Source organism: Natator depressus, chromosome 14, assembly GCF_965152275.1.
Source record: "Natator depressus isolate rNatDep1 chromosome 14, rNatDep2.hap1, whole genome shotgun sequence".
NCBI classification, from domain to species: Eukaryota; Metazoa; Chordata; order Testudines; family Cheloniidae; genus Natator; species Natator depressus.
Genome location: NC_134247.1, coordinates 24,194,710 through 24,218,258, shown reverse-complemented (window position 1 = coordinate 24,218,258; position 23,549 = coordinate 24,194,710). Strand labels below are relative to the sequence as shown.

At 48.4% G+C, this 23,549-nt stretch overlaps 1 protein-coding gene across 1 annotated transcript in view; it reads right to left on the bottom strand.

The window, feature by feature from the left end:
- Positions 1–23,212, bottom strand: part of SHISA6 (shisa family member 6) — a 376,791-nt gene extending 353,579 nt beyond the window's left edge. Inside the window, exons 1-2 of the mRNA XM_074971799.1 lie at positions 22,611–23,212; positions 3,675–3,835 (exon numbers count right to left, since the gene is read on the bottom strand). Coding sequence (XP_074827900.1) covers positions 3,675–3,835; positions 22,611–23,212 — 763 coding nt within the window. The remainder of the gene's footprint in view (positions 1–3,674; positions 3,836–22,610) is intronic.
- Positions 23,213–23,549: the final 337 nt, after the last annotated feature.

The window sequence follows — 23,549 nt, the reverse complement described above, 5'->3', positions numbered from 1 at the left end:
TGCTGCTCCCCAATTGCTAGGTCATGGAGATGTCCTTTACACACGCATGGCCCCAAGCCTGTTGAGAATTCAGAGGGGAAAATAAATTCTGGCTCTAGCAAGATAGCCTGCGTTCACCATACCTGAAGAGTGTGGCAGAAGCAATGCTGCACAGTGACGTTTAGCTGAGAATAAAAGGCTTCCTTCCTTATGAAAAGGATCTGGGGTTTTTCTCCCCGGGCCACCTTTTCATCAAGGATTACATCAGGCTTGGGCCCAGTGTGCCTCGAAGGCCCAAAGAAAAAGGAAAGCAAAAGGGGGAGAGAAACCCTTCCATTAGAAACCTGGTGCCACCTCCTTAGATCCAAGGTCCTCACCTCCCCCACTGGGTTGGCAGGTACCCTGTGGCTCCTGTTTGCTCTAGGTGGTTTGCCCAACATAGAGCTGGTAATTGTTCCCATCAGCCATTGTAACTGTCTGTGTCCTCAGCAGGCTTTATCTGAACAGCATTTGTTTACGGTCAGTCCCACCACTTCCTTGAGAGGTTTGTGGGTATTCTCCCTATCCCATGCCACCATTGCCAAGGCCTCTTCCAGTGCCATCTGTGTAGCAGGAGCTTTTCTCAGCAAGCTCTTTTCCAATGGTATTTGCTAAAACACAAACAAAATCTGAATGAACAGTCACCCTCTTCCCCTCCTTTGCACCCATTTCTGTTCCCTGGTTCCCTCCCCGCCCCACTCCTGCAAGAATTGCATTAGACCCAGCACTGGATGTTGCCTCTTTAGTGTGTAGCCTGATGCTGCACTTGCAGAGAAATAACCAAAATAACCAAGCAGAGAGCCATGAAACCCTACCAGCCTGTCATCTTTAGGCACAAATGGAGCTAGTGTCTGTGCTTCTGATCCTGGCCTCCTACTGTACCTCTGCTGACCTCCCGGTTACCTTGGAGCACCCACCTGACCTGTCAGCTCTTGAGGAGGCACCAGAAGCTGCAAACACTGGAATCAGCTAATTCCCTTGCAAATCTTCCCTTTTGCCCCTCTGGTACTTTCCCTCTCTGATAGAGTCTTAGTACTGCATCTTACCCAGGCTCACTGAGTCCAACTGGTCTCTTCTGCACGCAGACTGGTGTCCCTTGTTTCTCTTTCTGATTCTTTGTTGGCCTGGTACTTCCTACCAACAAGTTCCCTGCCAAATTATGCTCCTTCTGGGGACAACACCATTTAGTTCACTAGCCTGAAAGGAAGGCACTGACCTAGCCCAAAAGAAGCTCAAGCCAACTGAAGACCCTCTGTACAAAACCAGAGCACCATGTCCTCTTTAATTCCTGTGGTTGTATCACCCCATCAGAGTTACGAAGCCCTTTAAGTGCCAGAGCCCTGGCCATCCAAGCACACCCTGCCTCCTACAGACAATTCACTGTGCAGTCCTATTCTCCACCTTGACTCATTATTACTCAGTTTAGTTCACAGGTAAGATTCCACTGGCTAGCTCTGCACCGTTCTCTGGTCTCTGATCAATAAAACAGTGGAGAGGAAAAAAAAGTCCTTTCTCCTGGGAACCCTCGGGCCCTTTGTTCTTAGCAACATGTGGGAACTCTAGAGCTCATGGTCAACTGATCCAGACTCCTCAGGATCATGACATTGCTGTGAACAGCGTCTCTCTAACAGTCACCACAACACAGCCATGGGAACCTAATAATTGATTCACGGATGCTACAGCCAGAAGGGACAATTATGATAATCTGATCTGGCCTCCTGTGAAACACAGGCCACAGAATTTCACCCAGTGATTCCTGTATAAAGCCCCCAAATTTTGGTTGAACTAGAGTGTATCTTTTAGAAAAACATCCCAATCTTCATTTAAACAGTTCAGATAATGGAGAATCCACCACATGCTTTGGCAAATTGTGCCAATAGTTAATTATCCTTAAAATTTTACACCTAATTTCTTGTTTGAATTTGTCAAGTTTCAACTTCCAGGCACTGGATCTGCTGGTTTAAAGAGTCCTCTACTACCAGAAATCTTCTTCCCATACATAATATAAGCAACAACAACAACAAAAATTCAACAGTACATATAGGGAAAATACAAAAGTGAGAAACTGGCAACAAAATGGAAACAGCAATGTGGGATGCATGTGAAGTTCTTGCAACTATTTCTGTTTAAAAAAATTATACAACTGCAGAAGTACAGATTTTTGGCAGGTATATTTAAAGCTGAAGGAATACAGAGTAAAGTGAATTTATTCCCCAGGTGGCTGGCTTCCCAAATGTCAGCCAGACGCAATGGGGTTACACTCTGGGCCTATGCATCCGATGAAGTGAGCTGTAGCTCACGAAAGCTCATGCTCAAATAAACTGGTTAGTCTCTAAGGTGCCACAAGTACTCCTTTTCTTTTTTCTTTTTACTCTGGGCCTGGCTTACTCTGAGCTATATTCAAATCTGGGGCACCCAGGATTTATTGATGAAGCCCTTACCAGTATTATCACTAGTGGGGCAACATTGTATCCAGAAGTTTCAATCAGTTAGGGTTGTACTATATGTGAATACCATGGTGAAGACTGTATGGCCTTTTATATGACAGTGATGCAACTCCCATCCAGCTTTCCTAGTGGTCTTCTTCATACAGCAGAAGGAGCATCAAGGTAGATTAAAAGAAAGTCCTTAGATCCTTGAAACCAACACTTAATACAATCAACAGCAGTATGGGTCCAATCTTGCACATTACTGAGCACCCGCAGCTCCTATTGGCTTCCATGTGAAGGTCCCAGAAGGAACCATTATGATCATCTGATCTGATCTCCTGTATAACAGGCCAGATAATGTCACCCAGTAACTCCCACATCAAACTTAACAACTCCTGATTGAATGAGAGCGTATCTTATGGGAAGACATCCAAACTCAATTTAAAGACTTTAAGCAATAGAGAATCCTCCACATCTCACTTCACAACAGGTGCTTAGCAGCCATGATGATATTTAAAATATCTTCATTGTGATTATCTGCAGGTAATGAAATGACTAACGAATCCATCACTCTCACACAGAGCTTTTTATCCTGTGACCCCAGAGCACTCTACTGATGGGGAAGCTGAAGTGACTTGCTCAAACACACCCTGCAGGCCCAGCACAGAACCCAGATTTCTTGAGTGCCAGTTCAGCACTCTACCCTCCTGGCCACACTACCCACTTCCCTCGGGATCTCAGTCATGTGCCCGTATGCTCCTGACATGAAGATCTGGGTCACAGCCACACTTTCCACATGTGGTCTTTCTCTGACTGGATAAGGTATCCTAGTTTGTGTGGATTCCTTCCTTTCCAGCTGCAGTATTCATGGAGCCTGGGCAGTATTTCACACTGTGTGTGTTGGGTTGGGGCCCAGGGGAAAATTGTAAATTCTCAGCAAACCTATCATGTACTTGCTGCTGATTCTGACATTTCTAAAATACCTGCATAGCATGACAAACTAATTTAGCAAATACAGCTGGATGACTTACAGAACCATCACAACTGCTTCTTGCAATACAGTTCTGATCTGATTGCCTCTTCGAGACGGTTTTTACCCAGCACGTTCAATGCTGTTGCCAATAAGTGGAACAGTGTAATGTACTTTACCGCTTCTCTTCTGCTCATTTTCGACATGGCATTGGAGCAATGGGCTGCGTAGGAACCAAGAGGAACAGTGACACTTACCTGGGTTGCTTTTAGAGGTGCGCACAGGGGTGTAGTGGTTTTTGGAGGATGTTCGGACGGGCGTGTTTTCTTTGGGAGGGGTATCTATGGCCGAGATAGTCTCTCTTTCACAGTGTGCTATTGGGATTGGCCCCTGCTGCCTTAGGATGTCTGCCAGAGCCCTGGAACAGAGAAAGAGGACACAACATGTTCACAAAGCAGCAAGCCTGACATTCAAAGGTTTCACTTGTTCATCTACAGTCTCTATTTGAACCCTCCAGTGCTTTGATTTGTTAAGGAAAAATACAAAGGCAACAAAAAACCTTGTGGCTTAAGAGCTACATGTCTTTTCATGGGTACGTTACTGGACAAAGCTCCCTTTGTTCACAGGAGAGTTTGGCTATTGTTTAATCTTTCACATGCTTCCACTAATTCACTTAACCCTGAGGTTATGTTCTCCCTCCATCACTGCCCTTGCTGTCATTGCTATTGCTGTTGCATTGCTTTCTGTAGCAGAAAGCCCTGCCTTCATAAAAATGATTACTAGGCAGACGAGATCCCCAGGCCAGGTGCAGCATGAGAAGCAGGAGTGCAGGTTTCCCTCGACCTACCCCCACCCAGCCCCAAGCCAATATTCCTCAACCCTGATCCTGGAGGTACCTCCTGAAGGTGCGAAGGGGAGTTCAGTCCCATTGCTGATTTAATCCTGACTTTTTCTGTCCACAGGGGGACCCATAAAGGTTCATGGTGGTGTTGGGTTTTTGAATTAGGGTCACTGCTGAGATATTTCACATGGGCTATCATTATCAGAGTTGTAAGCTTATCTGTGGCATCTTCCCCATTAGAGACTTGTCTGATGGAATCAAGATTGAACAAGGTTCTCTGTGGGAAAAAATATCTGCATTCAACACCATAGGAATAAATTGCATCTAGTGATTTCCCCGTGAAAGCAGGAAGACTCAAAAGATATTTAATCTGTGAGTATCATACACACTGTGGAATAACTATAGCATGAAACACACTGGTTTTTTAGTGCAGCCAACAGCTATCTCCCGACCAGCATGAGAAAGGGCAGAACTGTTTTGGTTGTAAGGGATGGCGGAGTTTTAAAACTGATTGAGTTTGAAAGGTTCAGTTCTCTCAGACAGAGGGAACAGGCCTAAAATCACCTCGGGTACCAACAAAGAAATTCCTCCATTGCTGTCATAAATATAAAGGGAAGGGTAACCACCTTACTGTGTACAGTGCTATAAAATCCCTCCCGGCCAGAGGCAAAACCCTTTCACCTGTAAAGGGTTAAGAAGCTAAGGTAACCTCGCTGGCACCTGATCCAAAATGACCAATGAGGGGACAAGATACTTTCAAATTTGGAGGGGGGGAACAAAGGGTTTGTCTGTCTGTGTGATGCTTTTGCCAGGGACAGATCAGGAATGCAGCCTTACAACTCCTGTTAAGTTAGTAAGTAATCTAGCTAGAAATGCGTTAGTTTTTCTTTTGTTTAATGGCTGGTAAAATAAGCTGTGATGGATGGAATGTATATTCCTGTTTTTGTGTCTTTTTGTAATTTAAGGTTTTGCCTAGAGGGATTCTCTATGTTTTGCATCTGATTACCCTGAAAGGTATTTACCCATCCTGATTTTACAGAGATGATTCTTTTACCTTTTCTTTAAATAAAATTCTTCTTTTAAGAACCTAATTGATTTTTCATTGTTCTTAAGATCCAAGGGTTTGGGGTCTGTGTTCACCTGTACAAATTGATGAGGATTCTTATCAAGCCTTCCCCAGGAAAGGGTGTGTAGGGCTTGGGGGGATATTTTGGGGGAAGACGTCTCCAAGTGGGCTCTTCCCCTGTTCTTTGTTTAAAACACTCGGTGGTGGCAGCATACTGTTCAAGGACAAGGCAAAGTTTGTACCTTGGGGAAGTTTTTAAGCTAAGCTGGTAAGAATAAGCTTAGGGGGTCTTTCATGCCGGTCCCCACATCTGTACCCTAGAGTTCAGAGTGGGGAAGGAAACTTGACAATTGCATATTCATAACGTTGGTGTTGCTCACATTTGCTGTCTTTACTGAAATGCCTTATCTATTGTCCAATATCAGACAGAGTTTAGAACCTGAATCTGTTCCATTTTGAAAATATTTCAGACTATGCCATACATGTGCACAATGCATTGCAGGAATAATTTGCAATGTACTGCACTGCTCTTCTTCTAGCCTCAGTCCCTCTTTATGAGGTTGGTTCTTTGAGTCTCTCTATGCAAGAACCCAACTGAGGCTCCCAAAGCACTTTAGTTCACAACATTCCTGTGAGGAAGGGCAGTGTTACAAAACTCAATGTCCCAGAACACCCCCTCGCAGCCCAGTGGAGCACTGCAGCAGCTTTACCTCAGTTTCCCCTTGGTCTTCCACAACTGCACCCAGCTGCCACTGCCTTCCATTGAGCCCTCCAGCCAGAGGTGAAAGTAAGCCGGTACGGTTTGGTATGGCACACTGGCAAGAGCCGGTACACAGCCGACCGTACCGGCAGGGGGTAGCTTCCCCAGGCTGACAATTTAAAAGGGTCCCTGGGCTGCCGGAGGCCTGGGGTAATGGCAGTGGCCAGGAGCCCAGTGCCCTTTTAAACTGCCAGCCGAGGAAAGCTGCCTTCTGGGGTAGTGGCGGCGGCCAGAAGCCCCTGGGCTCCGGTGTTGATTTAAAGGGCCCAGGGCTCCCAACCACCACTACTGCAGCTGGAGCCCTGGACCCTTTAAATCACCGCCGGAGCCCCAGGTGGTGGCAGCAGCTGGGAGCCCTTGGGCTCCGGTGGCAATTTAAAGGGCTTGGGGATTTAAAGGCCCTGCCCCTTCCACCTGAGACCCCACCCCCCCCACCCCACCTTGCTCAGGACCCAAGCCCTGGGTACTGGTAAGTCCCTTACGTTACTTTCACCCCTGCTTCCAGCTAAGAAACACTGAGTCCCACCCCTTCCAGGGTACCCAGTGTCCACAGGCCTTACACTGAGGCCTGTAAAAATTTCTTCCCCCCTATATCAGAGCCCACCATGTACTTTCTGCTCTTGATGCTGGGTGTTCTCTGGAGCCCACTCTTAAGGTCGGTGAACAGTCCTCTTCACTCCCCCTAAGTACCAAGCAAACCCTGACCCTCTCACTGGTCTCTGGCCCTAGGTTTATTCAGGCTTCTTCCCCAGGCCCCTGTCAAAAAGAGATCTAATATCCATGCCTGTTCTCCCTCAGGGCTTCCAGCAGAGAGACTCCCTCCCCTCCCCTCTACAGAGTGTTCTGGCTCTCAGGAAGGAGCAGTCAGTCCACACCCCTCCCCTGTCATCCTCCCCCTTCCGTGCTTTCTTCCTTCTCAGGGCTTGGTTACAATTGCAGATGTAGAGTGCTGGGAGTTAACCCAGCCTTTGGAGACCGCAGCAGGGAAAATGCTGCCATGTGTTTACACTGTCAGCTGAAAGCACACTGGCATGGCCACTTTAGCAGTTCTTGCAATGCCACAAAGAGCAGTGCATTGTGGTAACTATCCCAGTGTGCAAGTGGCTGCAGCGTGCTTTTCAAATGGGGCGAGGGGAATGTGATAGGGAGTGTGTTGTGTGTATGTGGGGGGAGAGACAGTGTGTTTTGGGGGGCAGAAAGTGTGTCAGCAGGCTGTCTTGTAAGTTCAGACAGCAGCAGACCACCCTCCCCCCCCCCAACCTCTCTCTCTCACACACACACTCACAGCAGCAGCATTCCACAATAATGGTTTGCTTTGTCCCAGAGCAGATACGCATGTTGGCTGTCAGAAATGGAGCTTTGAAAGGGGATATTCGCAAGCCTGCAGCCGAGTTCAAAACAATGACAAGAGCGGCCTCTTGACTTCAGGGGATTATGGAGCATTTCTGGAGGCCAGTCACCACGCAGTAATGCAACACGTTGTCCACACTGACACCCGGGCATTTCATCCAGGGCACAGCAAACTTTATGCTTCTTGTGGAGGTGGATTACCAGGAGCGCTCCAGCTGCAGAGTCCAGGCGCTCTACGTGCCTTGCCAGTGTGGACACCTCAGGAGTTAGGGCACCCGGGGCTGATTTAATGCACTCTAACTTGCAAGTGTAGCCAAGCCCTAAGTCCCACACCCTACCCAGGTGTAGCAGGGCAGGGCTAACTGAGTGGGGCTGGTCAGCCCCGGGCCTCCCACCAGGCCTCACTGTGACAGGAAGTATTATTAGCCATGTTTGGTTATGATTGATCACATGTAGAGGCCCCCCACCAAGATAAGGTCCCCATTGTGCTGGGAGCTGTAGGCGCACACATGCAGCATGACACAGACACAGAGAGGGGAGGGTGAGATATGCTCAGTGGAGAGTGGCACCCATTGATGACTCAGTTACAGCTCCCTAATTCTCTTGGCCCTAGCCTGAGTTAGAGCAGCCTGGGAGTTACACCAGTTTACAACGGCTGGGGGTGCACTCTGCCTCACCCCCTACACTAGAACTGTAAGTAGACAGCATAGGAGCCAATCATACCAGCTAAGAGCTTCCCCATGGCAAAGGAAACCTAGTTAGGGCCTGAGCATGGCAAAGAGGCCAGAACAAAGGAAGAGAATCAGGCTCAGAGCATTTAAGGCCCATATTTTCAAGTGCGCCCCATAATCTTGGGTGTCTGATGGTTTGAGTGCCCAACTTCAGACACCAACGGCCTGATTCCTCAAAGGTTCTGTGTGCCCATGGCTGCCATCAACTGCACACTGAGTTGTGGGTGCTCATCGCTTCTCAAAACCAGGCCTGAGGGGTCTCAAACTGGCCACCCAAATCCTGATGTACAATGAATTGCAATATGGCCTTTTGTGACTAGCCCAAGGTTACCCAGCAAGCCAGTGACAGAGCTGGGAACAGGATCCAGGGCCCCAGGCTCTGCCCTGCCCTAAACATTAGCGCACAAGTCCTTCCTGATGGGAGGATTCGTTCCTCCCACTGGTGCTCCCGTTGCTGCACAATACAAACATTTCTTCCCACTGCATTTGCAATCCTGCACGCTGGTAGGCAGGGGGACCAGGAGCCAGAGTTGTCCTTTCAGGCCTAATTCTGCAAGTCCAGGCCGGGGGAGCTCCCCCTGAAGTCAATGGCTGTTCCATGGTGACCAGCATCACAGGACTGGGCTTCGGGCACAGGTCTCTGAGCGATTATTCAGGGGCTTGTTAGGGAACAGCGTCTGTGCTACGGAAATGCCAGGAGTCGCTTTTCAATCACAGACATTGTGACATTATTGCTATTTATTTGCTGTGACCCTCACCCTGGGCTAGGCGCTCCCCAAACACTCAGGGAAGATGGTCCCTGCTCTGAGCGATGGTCCCAGGACAGACAGAGGTCAGGAGATGCGGAACACCAGCAGTGGGGCTGGAACAATTTTTGTAGTGGGGTGCTGAAGGCAGAAACCAAGTATTTGGGTTGTTACTACTACTTCAAACCAGGGGTTTGGCAGAACCCATAGTTCCAGCACCTATGAACCCCAGGAGGCAAGCTGCATACAGGTCAGCTCGATTCTCTGAAGGCAACATAGCAGAAGAGGGGCTTGCAGAGGAGCTCAGAGGGTGCCATGTGGGAGAAGGCACAGAGTGCGAGAAGATGACAAGCAAGGAGCAGAAGCCGGGCATGGTGGTGCAGTGGAGGGGGCAGAGGCAATGCCCTATCACAATACAGGACATGTTGTTCCTCTCAATACTCTTGTTGCTGGTGCTATTCTTACTCACAGCTGGTATTCGGTGTTCGACTGAACACTAGGAATGGGGCTGCCCAGCCTCCAAGATGGAGAAGTTTGCTTTGATTCCCTAAAACTAACGGAGGCAATTAAAGTGAATGTTCTCCAAAGGGATCTGAGTCAGTAAGAAGTGCCCAAACCTCTCAGTCACTGTCTACCAGAACCAGAAGACTACATCAGCTCCTCTGGGTGAGCGCTAAGCCACGTGTTGGGAATCTAGTCTGGCGTGTGAATCGTTTCCAAGAAAACCATGTGTAGCTGCTCCTCGGCTCCAACCAGGAGCTGAAATCCCTAATCTTGATGGTAAGTATAAAGCAAACTCGCATGCTATGTGAGGAAGAGCATTCAGCTGTAATCCTTTATTAGTTTCCATCCTGAAGGAATGGTAACACTGAATGAGCAAAACAGTCACAGCAAAACGGGAAATATGTACAGTACAATGCAGCCAGCCTCAGGCTAGAAAAACAGAGGCTGTTACACTGAAAAGAAATGAAGAAACCAGAAGTGCCAGTCAGGGAAATTAGGTCTCCTTTTCATTTGGTTCCACCTTCAAAGTCTATGTTAGAGAAGCTGAACACAACTGTTGGAAGACGCCTGGGATCCGAAGTGTATTGGGACTAAAATGATCTTGGATAAGTATGAATGAAGAAGCAACCTGCCAAAAAGTGCCTGCTCCATACAGAACGGGCTGCTCTAAGTGTTTACCACTCATTGCTCTTCCTTACCTCCTGGGAGGATGAGGAAAAGCTCTTGATACTATCAAACCAGAATTAAACAGGCAAGTATAACCTCTGCATGTGCTGATTAGTTGCTTATTAATTCATCTGTAATGTTGTGTGTGATCAAAATTATACCTCATAAACCGCACCATGGGCTAAGCTTCTCCCTGCTGTATCTCTAGTGCAGTCAGACTGAGGATGAATTTGGCACCATGTAAATAGCTCTATTTTAGCTGTATACTTTCCCACTGTAAAAGCTGCAAGAAAGGTAATGGAAGGAGCTGTAAATACTTGATCTTATTGCCCTTATCATGTGATTAGTACCACTGCAATCAAATGCATCCTTCTCATCTGAGTGAGGCTTGCAGAATTGGGGTATGAAGCACCGTAAAAGGCTCTTCATGCCAACGTCATCTGATATCAGAACAACAAGTCTTGCTCAGCAGGATGCTTTACCTTTAGTGCAGCAGATGGGATAGCCAGAGTTGCGTAACTGCACAATCATATCCTGAGAGGATGGTCTATGACACAGCTTTTATTAGCACTCGATTGAAGTGAGATCATTAGGGACCAAATTCTGCTCTCAGCTACCCCCATGTAAATCCGGCCTGACTCCACCATCATCAAGAGAATGATTCTGGATTTACACTGGTGTAACCAAGAGCAGGATCTAGACCTAGTACTGGTAGGTCTAGTACAGAATTGTCCGAATTCCGTAAAGAAAGCGCAGGTTAGATCCTGCTGTCAATTACACCACCATAATTCCAGAATAAGGACAACAGCACCCAAGTCACTGGAGTTACTTTCAATTTAGACTGGTGTAGCTGAGAGCTTCTTTGGAAGGAAATCCAAGGGTGGGGAAGTGAACAAAGATGGCTCTGACTGCTGGAGCCTGTCCCTTTAAGAAGGAAAAGGAACGGATGGTCGGAATTGCCCAATCCCAAGAAGGGTAGGAATGCACAGGAGAGCAATGAAGTGTAAAAACTGTAATGATCCTGCAGTGAGCCCCTGAGGAGGAGAAGAGCAAGGAACAGACAGTGCTAAAGTGTCCACTGAGGCAGGGGAAGGCGAGGACCACGGAGAGGAAGTGCCCTGAGCTGAAGGAAGGGAAAAACAGAACAAAAGGAAAATGCAAGGCGCAGAGGCGGGAAGAAAAGAAAGTGACACAAACATGACAACAGAAAGAGTACAGAGGGTGAAATCCAGGCAAGAGGCGGAGTGGATCCTTAGCTCGCTGCAAGTGTTTGGGGGTGGGGCTGCTCAGTGGGCCAGTTACGGAGAGTGTATATCAGCATAGCAACACTGACATCACCACTTTATACCACCCAAGGATCTGGCTCCAAGGCATGAAACCTGGCAGAGTCATAGGAGCCCTTCCTCCTCCTCACAGGCTGTAGGTACTACGGGCCTGACTCAACCAGTGATTTCAGTGACGTTCCTGCAGACTGAGAGCGGCATCAGTGAGAGCAGAGCCAGACCTGAGGAACCCCAGAGACCTACCTGTGCATGGCTCCTTCATATGAGAGCTCTTCAGACCTGCTTGCCATGGACACTAATGAGCCTTTGTCTCTCCTTGGGTTTGCCTTGGCATCCCAGGCCCTCCCTCCTGCTATCGTGCAGGGAACTGCGTAATGCCAGTTGGCCAGCTGTCTGCTGCCCTGCAACGAATGCATTTCAGACAGGCCTGTGCCATAGGCTGGGCAGCACTTTAGCATCCTGTCAGAGACAGCCACTGTACAGCCAGGGGATGGAACTGATCAGATCAAACTACTTATAGGGATTTGGTAGCATCCACTAGGCTACTGGAATTGGATTCTCCAGCCCATCCACACGGCACTCCCTCTTGCAGTTGGCAGGGAAAGGCTACTGTCATGCAGTTTGGGGACAGGAGCAATATTTAGTCTGCAGTGAAGGGGAATGGCTGGGTTTAAGTTAGGATGGGTTAGCTTTTCCCATCACAGCTAATGAAATCTGAGGAAGGTCTTGGGGGCTGAAGGGCATTTTCTAGTTCCTACTCTACCATCCAGGGACTGGTTCTTGAAGTCAATGAGGCTACTTGTGAGAGTCCAGATTTCAGGTTCGGGCTTTAAACCGTACTCTCCTGAGATGCCTTCTTCTCAGACAGCTATAATGTAGCCACTATTGGTATGAATTAATGTGTTAGGTGCTCTCCATGTGCACACAGGAAAACACAGTCCCTGCCTCAAGATGTTGTCCTTCAGGCCAAAAACCAGACGAAGGATGAGGAAAAGGGATACAACAGGCAAGCAGAGAGGGATTTGATGGCTCTGGACTGGTTGGAGGGCCTTTATACCTGGGGGAGGTTTCAAATGCACAGTAGAGCAGTTAAGCGCGTAATTCCCACTTATGCCTTTGAGACCCCCTCCTAGCTCCTAGGGAGCACCCCCAGACCTAGTCGAGTATAAATGTATCTTACTTATGTATGAGGTAACGTTGGTGTGGAAGAGTGGGTTTTAAGCACTGCCCATCATCCTGGTCCTATTTGCAATTGGCTTCCATGGGTATTCATGTTTTCAGGTATCCATGACCCTGCTGAACTATGATGGCTAGCTCACATATCAATGGGAGTTTTGCCAATGGTTCAATAGGGTCAGGATTTGGCTCACACTGAATAAGAGCCAGTAGGTTTCTAAATGCTGGTGAGAGTTCTTGGTTCTGTCACTTGCTGTTCAGGCTGCACTGCCATGGGCATTCTTTCACCTCCAGTACCTGGTTAGGTTCCCACACCCTGCAGTGGCTGGCTTCTTCAGTTACAGACTGGGGGAGCTTCCGAGTACAGGCACATGCCTCGGGTCCAAAAGAACATCTCGGGAGACAGAGAAGGAACAGCGAAGAGATCCGGGAGAGTGAAATAAATATTGGATGAGCAGTGCATGACTGTGCTAAGGGAGAGAACCACAGGAGTCAAACTCCCAGGGACTTCAATGGGGCCAGGATTTCACCCCAAGGGAGCTTAAGATCCCCTACACTTACTTGCTCGGTTATGAAGATTGACAGCCTAGCTGCCTCGGAGACCATTCACAGACAACAGGACAGCCCCCTGGAGAGGATGGCCCACTCCGGAGGCAGTGGGAAGCATGACCAAGGAGGAAGTCATTTGGATGATACTCATATATTAGTCCTAGATTGATTTGTCATCCATCTCCAGACCATCTGGGTGCCATGGGAAATTCAAATGCAAAGGCCACGTGCTGCCCTCAGCTGAGCAGAATTTGGCCTATATCATACTCTGGTACACACATTCCCACACAGCAAGCTCTGCTAGTTTAGTGCTAAGGCTGCCAGACTGCATGGCTCACCAGTGCACGCCATGAAAAGCAAGGGGGTGAGCAGCTCAGTCATTCAACACCACATCTACACTCCTCTCATCAACTCCCTTTCTTGGTCTCAGCTCCCTTCCTTCTACCCCATCTGACCATGTTTTGTGATTATATGATCATGTGCTTCGATCTGAACCATAGAGGGGGATTTTCAGAGATCACACAGTACACAGTTCTGTACACAGGTTTGTACTGGTGTGTGGCAGAAGTGACCTATGGGATCAGATTGCCAGTGATGGCTGGGAGATGCCCTCTATAATGTTTAGAGTTCAATTTTCTGATTGTTCGTTTTCATGGATCACAACAAACCAGCACAGAAATTAACCATCTCTCTGCAATGGTGGCTAGGGGAGGTTATGGTGCTTGGCTGCCCATTGGACCCAGGAACCCAGGCTCTGCAGCAGGGCTCGGAGCCAATGGAGGTGGCCCAGGATCTTCTGGCTTTGCCCTTCTCTCTAGACCTGTTTCCCAACTCCACTCAGACCTCTGTACCTCCCGCATCCTACTCATTCCACATATTAACTGAACCTCCCTTTGCCCATGCCCTCACCACGTAGGTCCCTCTCTCGCCCCTTTTAAGCCTGGCAGCTGAATCCCAGTCCAACAGGCTTCCTGAGGGCACTGTCGGACTGAGGGCCCCATCTAATGAACACAGGAGACTGGTCAGAGGGAGCAGCTGCCTCCATAGCCGAGCTATTGAATCACTGTCAACTTGGACTCCAATCCCCCTTCTGCATGCCTTCTCCATTACCCTTGTTACCAGCAGGGGCTGGGGCCAAATGGAAGTGAACAGAGAGGGGGAAAGCTGGAGTCCACCTTGTCAGAGACCCCCAATCTGCAACTCTGCTCCAGAGATGGCTGCGCCTGCAGCATCAGAGAACAGAAACAGCTGGTCCATCTGAGCAGTCTTTTCATCTTACCTTGGTGTAGCTCAGTTAGGATCCCCTGAATGACATAAAGAGCTCTGCATGCTGTATTTGAAATTGAAAAAGTGGGCTACATTTGAGATGTTGTTAATGTGTGAGCACACGTGTATGAAGTCTGTGGGTTCTGTAGTTGTTTAGCTGACAAAATTGGAACTATTCCCAAAAGGGAGAAGTTTTCACTATTTCCAACGCAAAAGTTAGTAAATATTTTTCTTTAAAAAACTTACATGCGAAATTCAATTGTCCTTTGAAGAGTCACTTTGCCAAATTCAATCATTTACTATGAAATGCCAGAATTTTAGCCCTGCTTATGTATAAATCTCAATGAAATCTTAACTTTAGGCTCTCTAAGGGCCAGATCCTGATCCCATTTACACTGGTTTTACACCAACGTGATTTGGGAGTGACTCACAATTTACACTGGTGTGGTAGAGCTCAGAACCAAGGTTACAGCTAAATAATATTCTTGTATATTATGAAGCAGTGAAAATGCAAATGAGTTAAACCGGCAAATCAACAGAGAAATGAAGAGAGTCTCTGCGAGATCATCACAGACTAGGCTTGTTCATGACTATGCTGGACAGTGGTAGGAAAACACTAAACTCACAACTAAAATGCTACTAGCCCTGGGGTGGAACACAAATAGCTGTGTAACAGTGACCAACACCACTGTATAACCATGTAAGAAAGGAAGTGAAAATTGAAACTATTGGTGGAGTTTGTCAGCAGAGTGCAATTACTTTGGATGGAACATGACCAGGATACCAGGGCTAATAGCCTCTCTCTCACAGAAAAATGCCCTGGGCTACTTAATGACCACAGATGGCTATAAGACTTTGGATTTGCATCTCATAAGCCCAATAGTGGCTCCAGCAGCACTGTCTCCAGCAGCATTCTGGAGTAGTGTGTGTGCCGAGTCAGAGAGAACACTGCCACCTACTGTACCAGCATCACGACTTCCTGCCGTACCTACCTTTTCCTTGGATACACCTGTCAAAATATTAACCCACCAGATCCCTACCTAGCTCGGGAGAGCTGAAAGGAACACAGCACAAGGTGGCACGGCTGAAGGAAGTGACAGATGTCTAGAAAAGATACTCAAAGCAACTGAAAAACAATGTCCCTCCACAGAAGAGCTACTAAGTACGAGAGATAAACCAAGAAGAGGAGGAGGAGAAAGGGAATAGCAGACTTTCCAAGGAACTTCAGGGTTATGAAAACTGCACGATTTACACTTAGGCCCAGATCCAGAAAGGTATTTAGGCTCCTTACCTCCACTGAAATCAATGGAGGTTAGGAGTCTAAATACCTTTTTGGATCTGGGCCTAAGCTCATACCTGACTGAATGTTCAGAAGACAGGTGTCTATACTGTGCTCGTACAGTAGACCTGCTAGGGCATAACAGTAACTGTGCATGCAGAATATGCAGCTCCATGACTCAGAAGGTATTAGCATGGATGAACATATGTTTGCAGCAAATATCTGCTTGCATATTTTGTGTACACAACTTAGGGGTGTGAAAATAGGATCTATCATGGCAAAGAAAACTAGGCTTATTCAAAAGAAAACTCTTTCTTATGCTGCCATGATAGGTAAGAGAAGATTCAAAAGTCACCCAGAATTAGAAAAGATATTTTAAAAGGCTTCTGGTCTCCAAAGGGTCAGAGATCAATTAGTAGTTAAGAACTTGAGGAGTCCGCTATACCAGAGGAAACATCATGATCGGAAACCAAAGCTGAACTTGAATCCATTGTTACCTGGTGATCAGCTATTAGCAGTAGAGAATGGTAATTAGAAATCAGGTAATTTATAAACTAAATTGGATTCAGAGGTCTATATAGCAGTCAAGAACAGGAGAAACTGCACATTCAAAGCCTTCATACAGGTTTATCACTGAAGAAAACAAAGTGGCATCAGGGTCCTGAATAATACTGGAGTCAGGAACTTGGCCTTTGAGAACGACTACAATAAATGATGCTACATCTGGGAGAAGTTCAGGAAGAGAGACTGCAGTTAACTAACTTCCACTATGGAACTTGAGCTCGATTCTTCAGAATGCTTCAGCAGAGGAGAAAGCATGGCAAACAGTAGTCACTGGAGGTGCAAACTGTGACCAGAGACTGTGGGTAGCTATTTAAAGTCTCCTAGAGGCAGAATGAAAAACTACTCATACGTGGACACATGCACAAACACACACATATATGGGGCCTGATTCTGATTTCCATTTTTTTTTTTTACTCAACACTTAATTCCACTGACTTTCCTGGAGATCATTCTGTTTTAAACTGGTCTAACAAAGTTCAAAAGTAGGCCTATAGCTGCATTTCATCTACTACTGTGCAAGTGTGAGAGAGGAAAGTTATATTTACTGAGGTGAAATGTAACAGGGTTCACACTGAGTGACAATCTTTACCTTTCTTTGTTTAAGGAAGCAGTGATTTCTGGATGATATACCATTTTCTTTAGAAAAAGGATGGGACACTGAAACCCTAATGTTCCTTTAGGGGTGGGGCTTTGGAGTGAGCAGCTGGGACTGGGCAATTCTGAATAGGCAGCTGGAGAATGAGAGGATTGGACTAAGTGTAGTGAGGGCAGTCGGACCCTTTGGAGAAGAAGGGAATCCAGGCACCATCAGTGAGAAACAGTTAGTAGGAAGCAGGACAGAGTGTGCATAAGAGACATTTGGATGAGTCAGATAAATGAGACACAGAAGAGGAGAATGTGGGATGAGCAGAGCATAAAAAGAACTCAGTGGAAAGAGGAAGAAAAGAGCAGAAGTGACAGAGAAATAAAATCAGCTGGACAATCCACTTGAAAAGATGAGTGTTCTTAACGCTCTTTCATTGCTCTGGGGAGATGTCTGGCTTGAAGTGCTGCTCCCCTGATGTTGACTAAAGAACCACATACAAAACCCTTGTCCTTCAACTGTCAGGGTACAGATAACTGGACATTGGATGTGAACCAATCCTGGCTTGGGTTTTGCAAAACCAACCCTGTGAGTACTTTTACCCATCTCACCTATTGATTAGCTACAGGTCTTGAAAAATCCATCTGCCTACTCACTAGTGGTTTCCCTGACAAGCATGGAGGCTTAAGCCATCAAGCAGGATGTAAGAATTAGGAGAATTCTCTAACCCATCATTTCCTCATGAAGAAAACCTTCCAAATGTGAATCAACTCTGATATGACAGAGTGCAGTCTTCCTGAATCTGAAGACAGGAAGCCCCAGTGCCTCTGATGTTGCTCAGAGCTTTGCCTCAAAGCAGACAAGTTAAATTGACAAGAGAGTGGTTCATTTCACTGCAGTTCCTGCTGCTGCTACTTGGGACGGCTATAAAAACAGCCACTGGATTTATCTATGGAAAGGAGGATGCAAAAACCAGAGGTGGGGAGAGATAGAGTAGTAGAAACAACTCCCTCTTCCATCCTTGTACCAGCCAAGACGACATGGGAGATGGGTAGAGTAGTCACAATCCTATGCTCTTCCAGTAGCAGCAGGCTCTTGAGTTACTATTCAATGCGTGCAGTTAGAATGGAATAGATCTTCAAATTTATCAGATATGTAGTAGCCAGAAGTGGATATGAAAGATGGAGCCTCCAAGCAGGATCCAGTGCTAGCACCCTGGTAGAAGTCCCAGCAGTCTCCCTTCTTCTCAGCAGTTGGGGGAGGCAGCGAGAGCAGATCTGGGCTTCTTATCAAGGTATGGACTTTGCTGGAACCCCAGTGCAAGCATAACCACCCTTGTCTTTCTTATCTGGCTCTGGCTAATGGAGGAGGTGCTTTAGTCCGCAGGGTACTAGTCTGGTAAATTTCTCAGACCGGGCCACAGAAATATAGTTTTCACACTGTCCCTGAAGCAATGAGTGGAGCAATTACTTCTGCTGAATGCTAAATAGGAGTCACGGGGCAATACTACTAGTATTGAATTATTTAGGTACTGCAACATGGGGATTTGGGGTCTTGACTCCCAGAAGAGGAGATTCTGGGTCACCCACATATGCCACAGATTCTGGCTTTTAAAAACAACAACTGAGCTTCCTATTTTATTGTCATTGAGGATTCTGTAACTGGCTCTCTTAATTTAAATGAGGACACGGCCATATGTAATTAAAAAATGCCCATGTAGAAAGAAACTGCCATCAGCCCCACACATGTGTTTGCAGGGAAATGCAAGAGAAAATACTGGTTAGTCAAAAATGTTAGAAATCAGCAGCAGTTTATATCTAGAGCACACCATGCATTAGTGATGACTGCATAACTCCAGAGTGGTGAAGTGAGACCAAGCCACGAGTCAGTTGTTCATGGTTAGGCAGAAAGATTTTAAAAAATTCTAAAAGTCAACTCATTTGAAATAGTCCAACTGCTTCCACAGCTTTGGGTGTATTTTAGCTTCTGCTTATCAAACCATCCAGACATGTTATTTTTACAAATCAGCCATAATGTTGTCATTGTTCTTGCTTATTTGAAAACCATAGAGGCACCACTAATACTTTAAAGGTATCATCCTATAAAACAAGACCAAATTTTCAGTTGTGAGATGCACATGCATATAGCCCAATGAAGAGTTAGCCGCTTGTTTCCTATGGTAGTGATGCATACATAAACCAGCCACTCTATCCAAAGCCACACATAAGCCTGATACCTATGGAAAAGCTTCTTCTAAATGGGCTAATGCTGCTGCTGGACAAGATAGCTAAGAACTTTCTCACACCGCTCTGTTAAACCACCCTCTGTAGCTTTTCATTGCAAATTGTATTTTAGGGTTTGATCGTAAAATACAATTTGATCCTGTTGAAATCAATGGGAATCTTGTAATTGACTTCAGTGGGGCAGGATTGGGCCCATCTTGAGCTTTTTCTGGGAATGTTCTGATTTCTGTTTAAATTGCCATTCACCTCACTTGGAAGATTTTGGTGGGATGCACACCCTAATATTTAATGTACACTGACATCCGTCCAGTGCATTATTCCAGATGTGAAACACAACTCATATTGACATGGCCCCAAATGTATATATATACCTGACCACACTGTTTTTTTCTCACCATTCCCATCATTCAGCTGTAGTTCTCAGGGACAAAGGGTGCACAGTTCTATTCTATAAATTTATATTATGTTTAGGATGCAAACAGCAAAATCCCATAGACCATGCATCCCTATCAGTTGGAGATATGCTTCATAATATTTAAACCCATGTGCCATGTTAATCAAATTTAGGTTAAACATCTATGAGAGGTATCATCTTTATCAGCTACCACATTATAATAATAAAAGTCAAACAGTTCTTTAAAATGCACTGGAAATCAAGCTTTTCAAGCACTCAGTCTGCCATTCATACCCCTCATCCACACACAGGTGATTCATTTTTACCAGTACTTATCTAAATAAAGCAAAGGAGGCATCAAAGGAATGGAAATGACAAGAATAACTTAGATAAGTCTAGCAACACTGCCTATTATTCCAATGGGTACAGGAGTACACTAGCAAAAATAACGTCGGGGGAAGCGTTGGATTTCAAAACACCTCCAGTTAGTGGGAAGATTAGACCATTATTGGGGCCCAACTCCACACCCCCTAAAGGAAAGGGGACTCATTAATGGGAGTTATGCCCTACACTTATTAATTGCAGATTGCTTCAGCTGGCATAAAGAGGCATAGCTGTGCTGAAGCCAAAGGAGAGACGCAATTTGCTGCAGTTGATGATCTAGTCCTCCTGGAAACAAATACACAGCACAAGAATCGAGTCCTGATGCGACTGCTTTTGGAACCCCTTTACTGTACAGACACAAATCACCAAAGTTGAACAATTAGAACCAAAGGATCTGTGCTCAAATTCAGACACTGCAACTTACTTAATAATGCAAAGCTTTTCCTTTCAGCAGACAAGGTTTTGGCTGGGGGCTCCTCAGCGGGTGTTAATCAGGATAGCTCTGTTGGCTTCATTGGGGCTGTGGCAATGTACACCAGCTGAGATTTGGATCTCAGAATTTGTGTATGAGAGACAGTTAGAGACAGACGATATATTTTATTTTAAACTCCTATCAAATACAGAACTCCTCTTTGTGCCGCTTTACTTTTTTTCCCCTCTGCGTAAGAAGCTAAAATTTCCACTCCCCAAACTATGTGGTTCACATTTTTATTTCAGCTTTTAAAATGTGGTCAGGGTTTTTTGATAAACACAGTAAATGAATTTTTAATTAAGATGATTTAAATTAAGCATTATCTGCCAAAGACACTTGCTTCTTCCCATGAGAGTGTGTTCCAATGCATTTTTCAGAAGTAGTGTCCCATTGTTTTCAAGTTTATATTTGGGAACTCTAGGAACATGCAACATTCCAGCATTAGACAACATTTTAAGGTACTAGCACACCAGAAATTGAAGTCAGCTAGGGACATTCCATAAGGAAAAGTGACATGGAAATCTGACCTTTATATTTCCAAATGGACTTATATTAGGCACCACTCCAACGTATTAAATTTGTCTCCTACAGTTTCTCTATTAAAAGCATTAAGTATGTCATATTTTAAAATAAAAATGACACTAAGATACCTCCCTAACATTCCCCCCCACACACAGGGCCTGTAGCTTGAGTTATTTGGAAAATCCCTTGACACTGTTTGCCCCCACATGCTATTTTGGCATCTCTGTCAGGGGGATTTGCTAAGAGGCAAAGTGGGAACAGGCCAGTTGTTGCTTTTGTAACTTCTCACTTTAATGTCCCGACAATGTACCTGACCAGAGGCGCGGGACAGTGTAGGGACCAGGAGGAGAATTCTCCAGTGGCCCAGCCAGAGAATTTGGGCTTGGTTGTTTGGAGCCTAGTGTACCCTAGAATGTGAGTGTGAGAGAGTGCAGAGAAAGGCACAGGGCCAGAGGGAGAGAAGATGAGCCATGGAGAGACCTGCAGGGTGGAGAGGACAGGAGAGGCTGAGCCTGTGTGCAGGGGGCTCAGGGCACTGGACTTTGCAGCCAGTGGCCTGGCTGAGTAGTACCTGGGGGGAACTGTCCAGCAGCCCGGGTGCTGAATGGCAAGCAGATGGGAGTGGGATGAGTGGAAGCAGGGAGGAGGGTGCCCTAGGGCACAGGGCTGTGGTTCCCCCAAAGGGCAAAGAGTGCCCCACACCTGAGTGCATTCATCCGCTGGGGCACATGGAAGGGTGGGAAGTGGGGAGTGGGAGGTCTCTCCTTCCCCATGGCTGTCTCACTGCCTCCCTCCCCTGTGCATGTTCATCCTCCAGAGAGGGCAGGGAGTCCTGGTGGGGCGGGGGTGTGTGTGTGTATCAGTGGGGGCATCTCTGACCTGCAGATGTTCAACCCCAGGGCAGGATGGGGGGCTTAGGATAAGTGTATCCCAGCTCGGGGGTATCCCGGAGGCGGTGGAGAAGAGTGGTACATTTGGCCTGGGGTCTCACCTCTGGATGATCATCTCTGGGGTACGCTTTGTGGGGGAGGCCGTGGGGTGGGTTCCCCATATAGCTGGTGAGCGGGTTCTCAACTGTGGATGATCATCTCCAGGGTGAGTTTGGGGATGGGGTGTCCCAGAGGGGGCAAGCTGTGTGTATGTGTGAGTTAAGGGTGTCCCAGAGGGGGGCATCCTGGAGGAGTCAGGCTGCGGGAGGGCACTCCCCTGTGGATGTTCATCTCCCAGGGTGGACTATGTGGGGAGCTACAGGGTGTCCCAGAGGGGATGAACTGTGTAGGAGGTTGGGGGCTGTCCGGGGGGGGGGGGGGTTGGCTGTTTGCGGGGCTAGGGGGTGTTCTGGAGGGAGCAGGCTGTGAGGGAGGCTGGGGGAGTGTCCCATGGGGGTCTCACCTCTGGGTGTTCATCACCCAGGGTGGGCTGTGTGGCACTGTCCTGGAGGGGCAGGTGGGGTGTCCCAGATGGGATCTCACCTGTGGATGTTCGTCTCCCACGGTGGGCTGCATGGGTGCCAGGGGGTGTCCTGGAGGGATGTCCCAGCATTGGAGGGGATGTCCCAGAGACCTCTCACCCGCAGATGTTCATCTCCAGGGGTAGACTGTGTGGGGACTGGGGGTCTTCCGGAGGGGTGTTCCATAGAGGGCAGGCTGGGGGGGGGTGGAAACAGAGGGTGTCCCGGACAGGGCGGGTGGCGGGCTCTCCCCTGTAGATGTTCATCTCCCGGGGCGGGCTGCGTGGGGACTGGGGGTGTCCCGGAGGGGGCGGGCTGCGGAGGGTGGGGGATTGAGGGGCGTCCCGGGCCGGCGGGCTCTCACCTGTGGATGTTCATCTCCCGGGGCGGGCGCCGCGCCTTGTCGTAGGCCACCTTGGCGAAGACGCCGGCCACCAGCACGAAGGCCACGGCGCCGCAGGAGATGTAGACCGTGGCGTTGGTGCTGTCCTTGGCCGGGTCGTACTTGTCGGGCTGGCTGCCGTCGGGCGGCGCGGGGCGCAGGCCGGGCGTGGTGATCCAGCCGGGGCTCTGGTAGTTGCGGCACTGGCCCTGGTCGAGCTTCTCGGCGCGCTTGTTGCAGCAGAAGCGGTAGTAGCAGGTGCCGCAGCAGTAGCGGAACCCGCTCTGGCTGTTGTTGCACTCGAACTCCTTGTCCCACTGCCCGCTCACGTCGTAGTAGCCCCAGCACGTCTCGTGCGCCGGGCCCGGGGCCGCCCCGCCGCCGGCCCCGCTCACCGCGCTGGGCGCCGCCGCCGCCGCCCCGGGCCCAGCCAGCGTCTGGTTCAGCTCCTTGGGCGGGCGGGGCGGCCGGCGGGCCGCGCCCTGCGTCCGGTTGCCCTTGGCCCGGGGGGGGCCGGCGGCGGGGGCGGCCAGCAGCAGGGCCAGCAGCTGCAGGGCCAGCAGCAGCAGCGGCAGGCGGCCCATGGCGGGGAGCGGGGCGGCGCGGGCCGGTCGGCGGGCGGAGCGGGCGGAGCGATCAGGGGCCCCGGCGCCGCCGCCCCATGGGGGGCCCCGGGCACAGCAGGTGCCGCCGCCCGGCCTCGGCGCTTCACGGGCGGGCGCCAGGCTCTGACGCCCCGCTCTGGAGAAGCCCCTTCATCCCGGCAGGAAGCGAGAGGCGCTGGCCGGAGCCCTGGCCGGCTGCTCGCCGGAGATCGGCGCGTCCAGTCCCGGCCGCTGCTTCTCGGGCCACGGGCTGGGGAGAGATGGGAGAGGGGGTCAGACCGGGGGAGGTGGAAAGTCAGAGCCGGGGGAGCGGAGA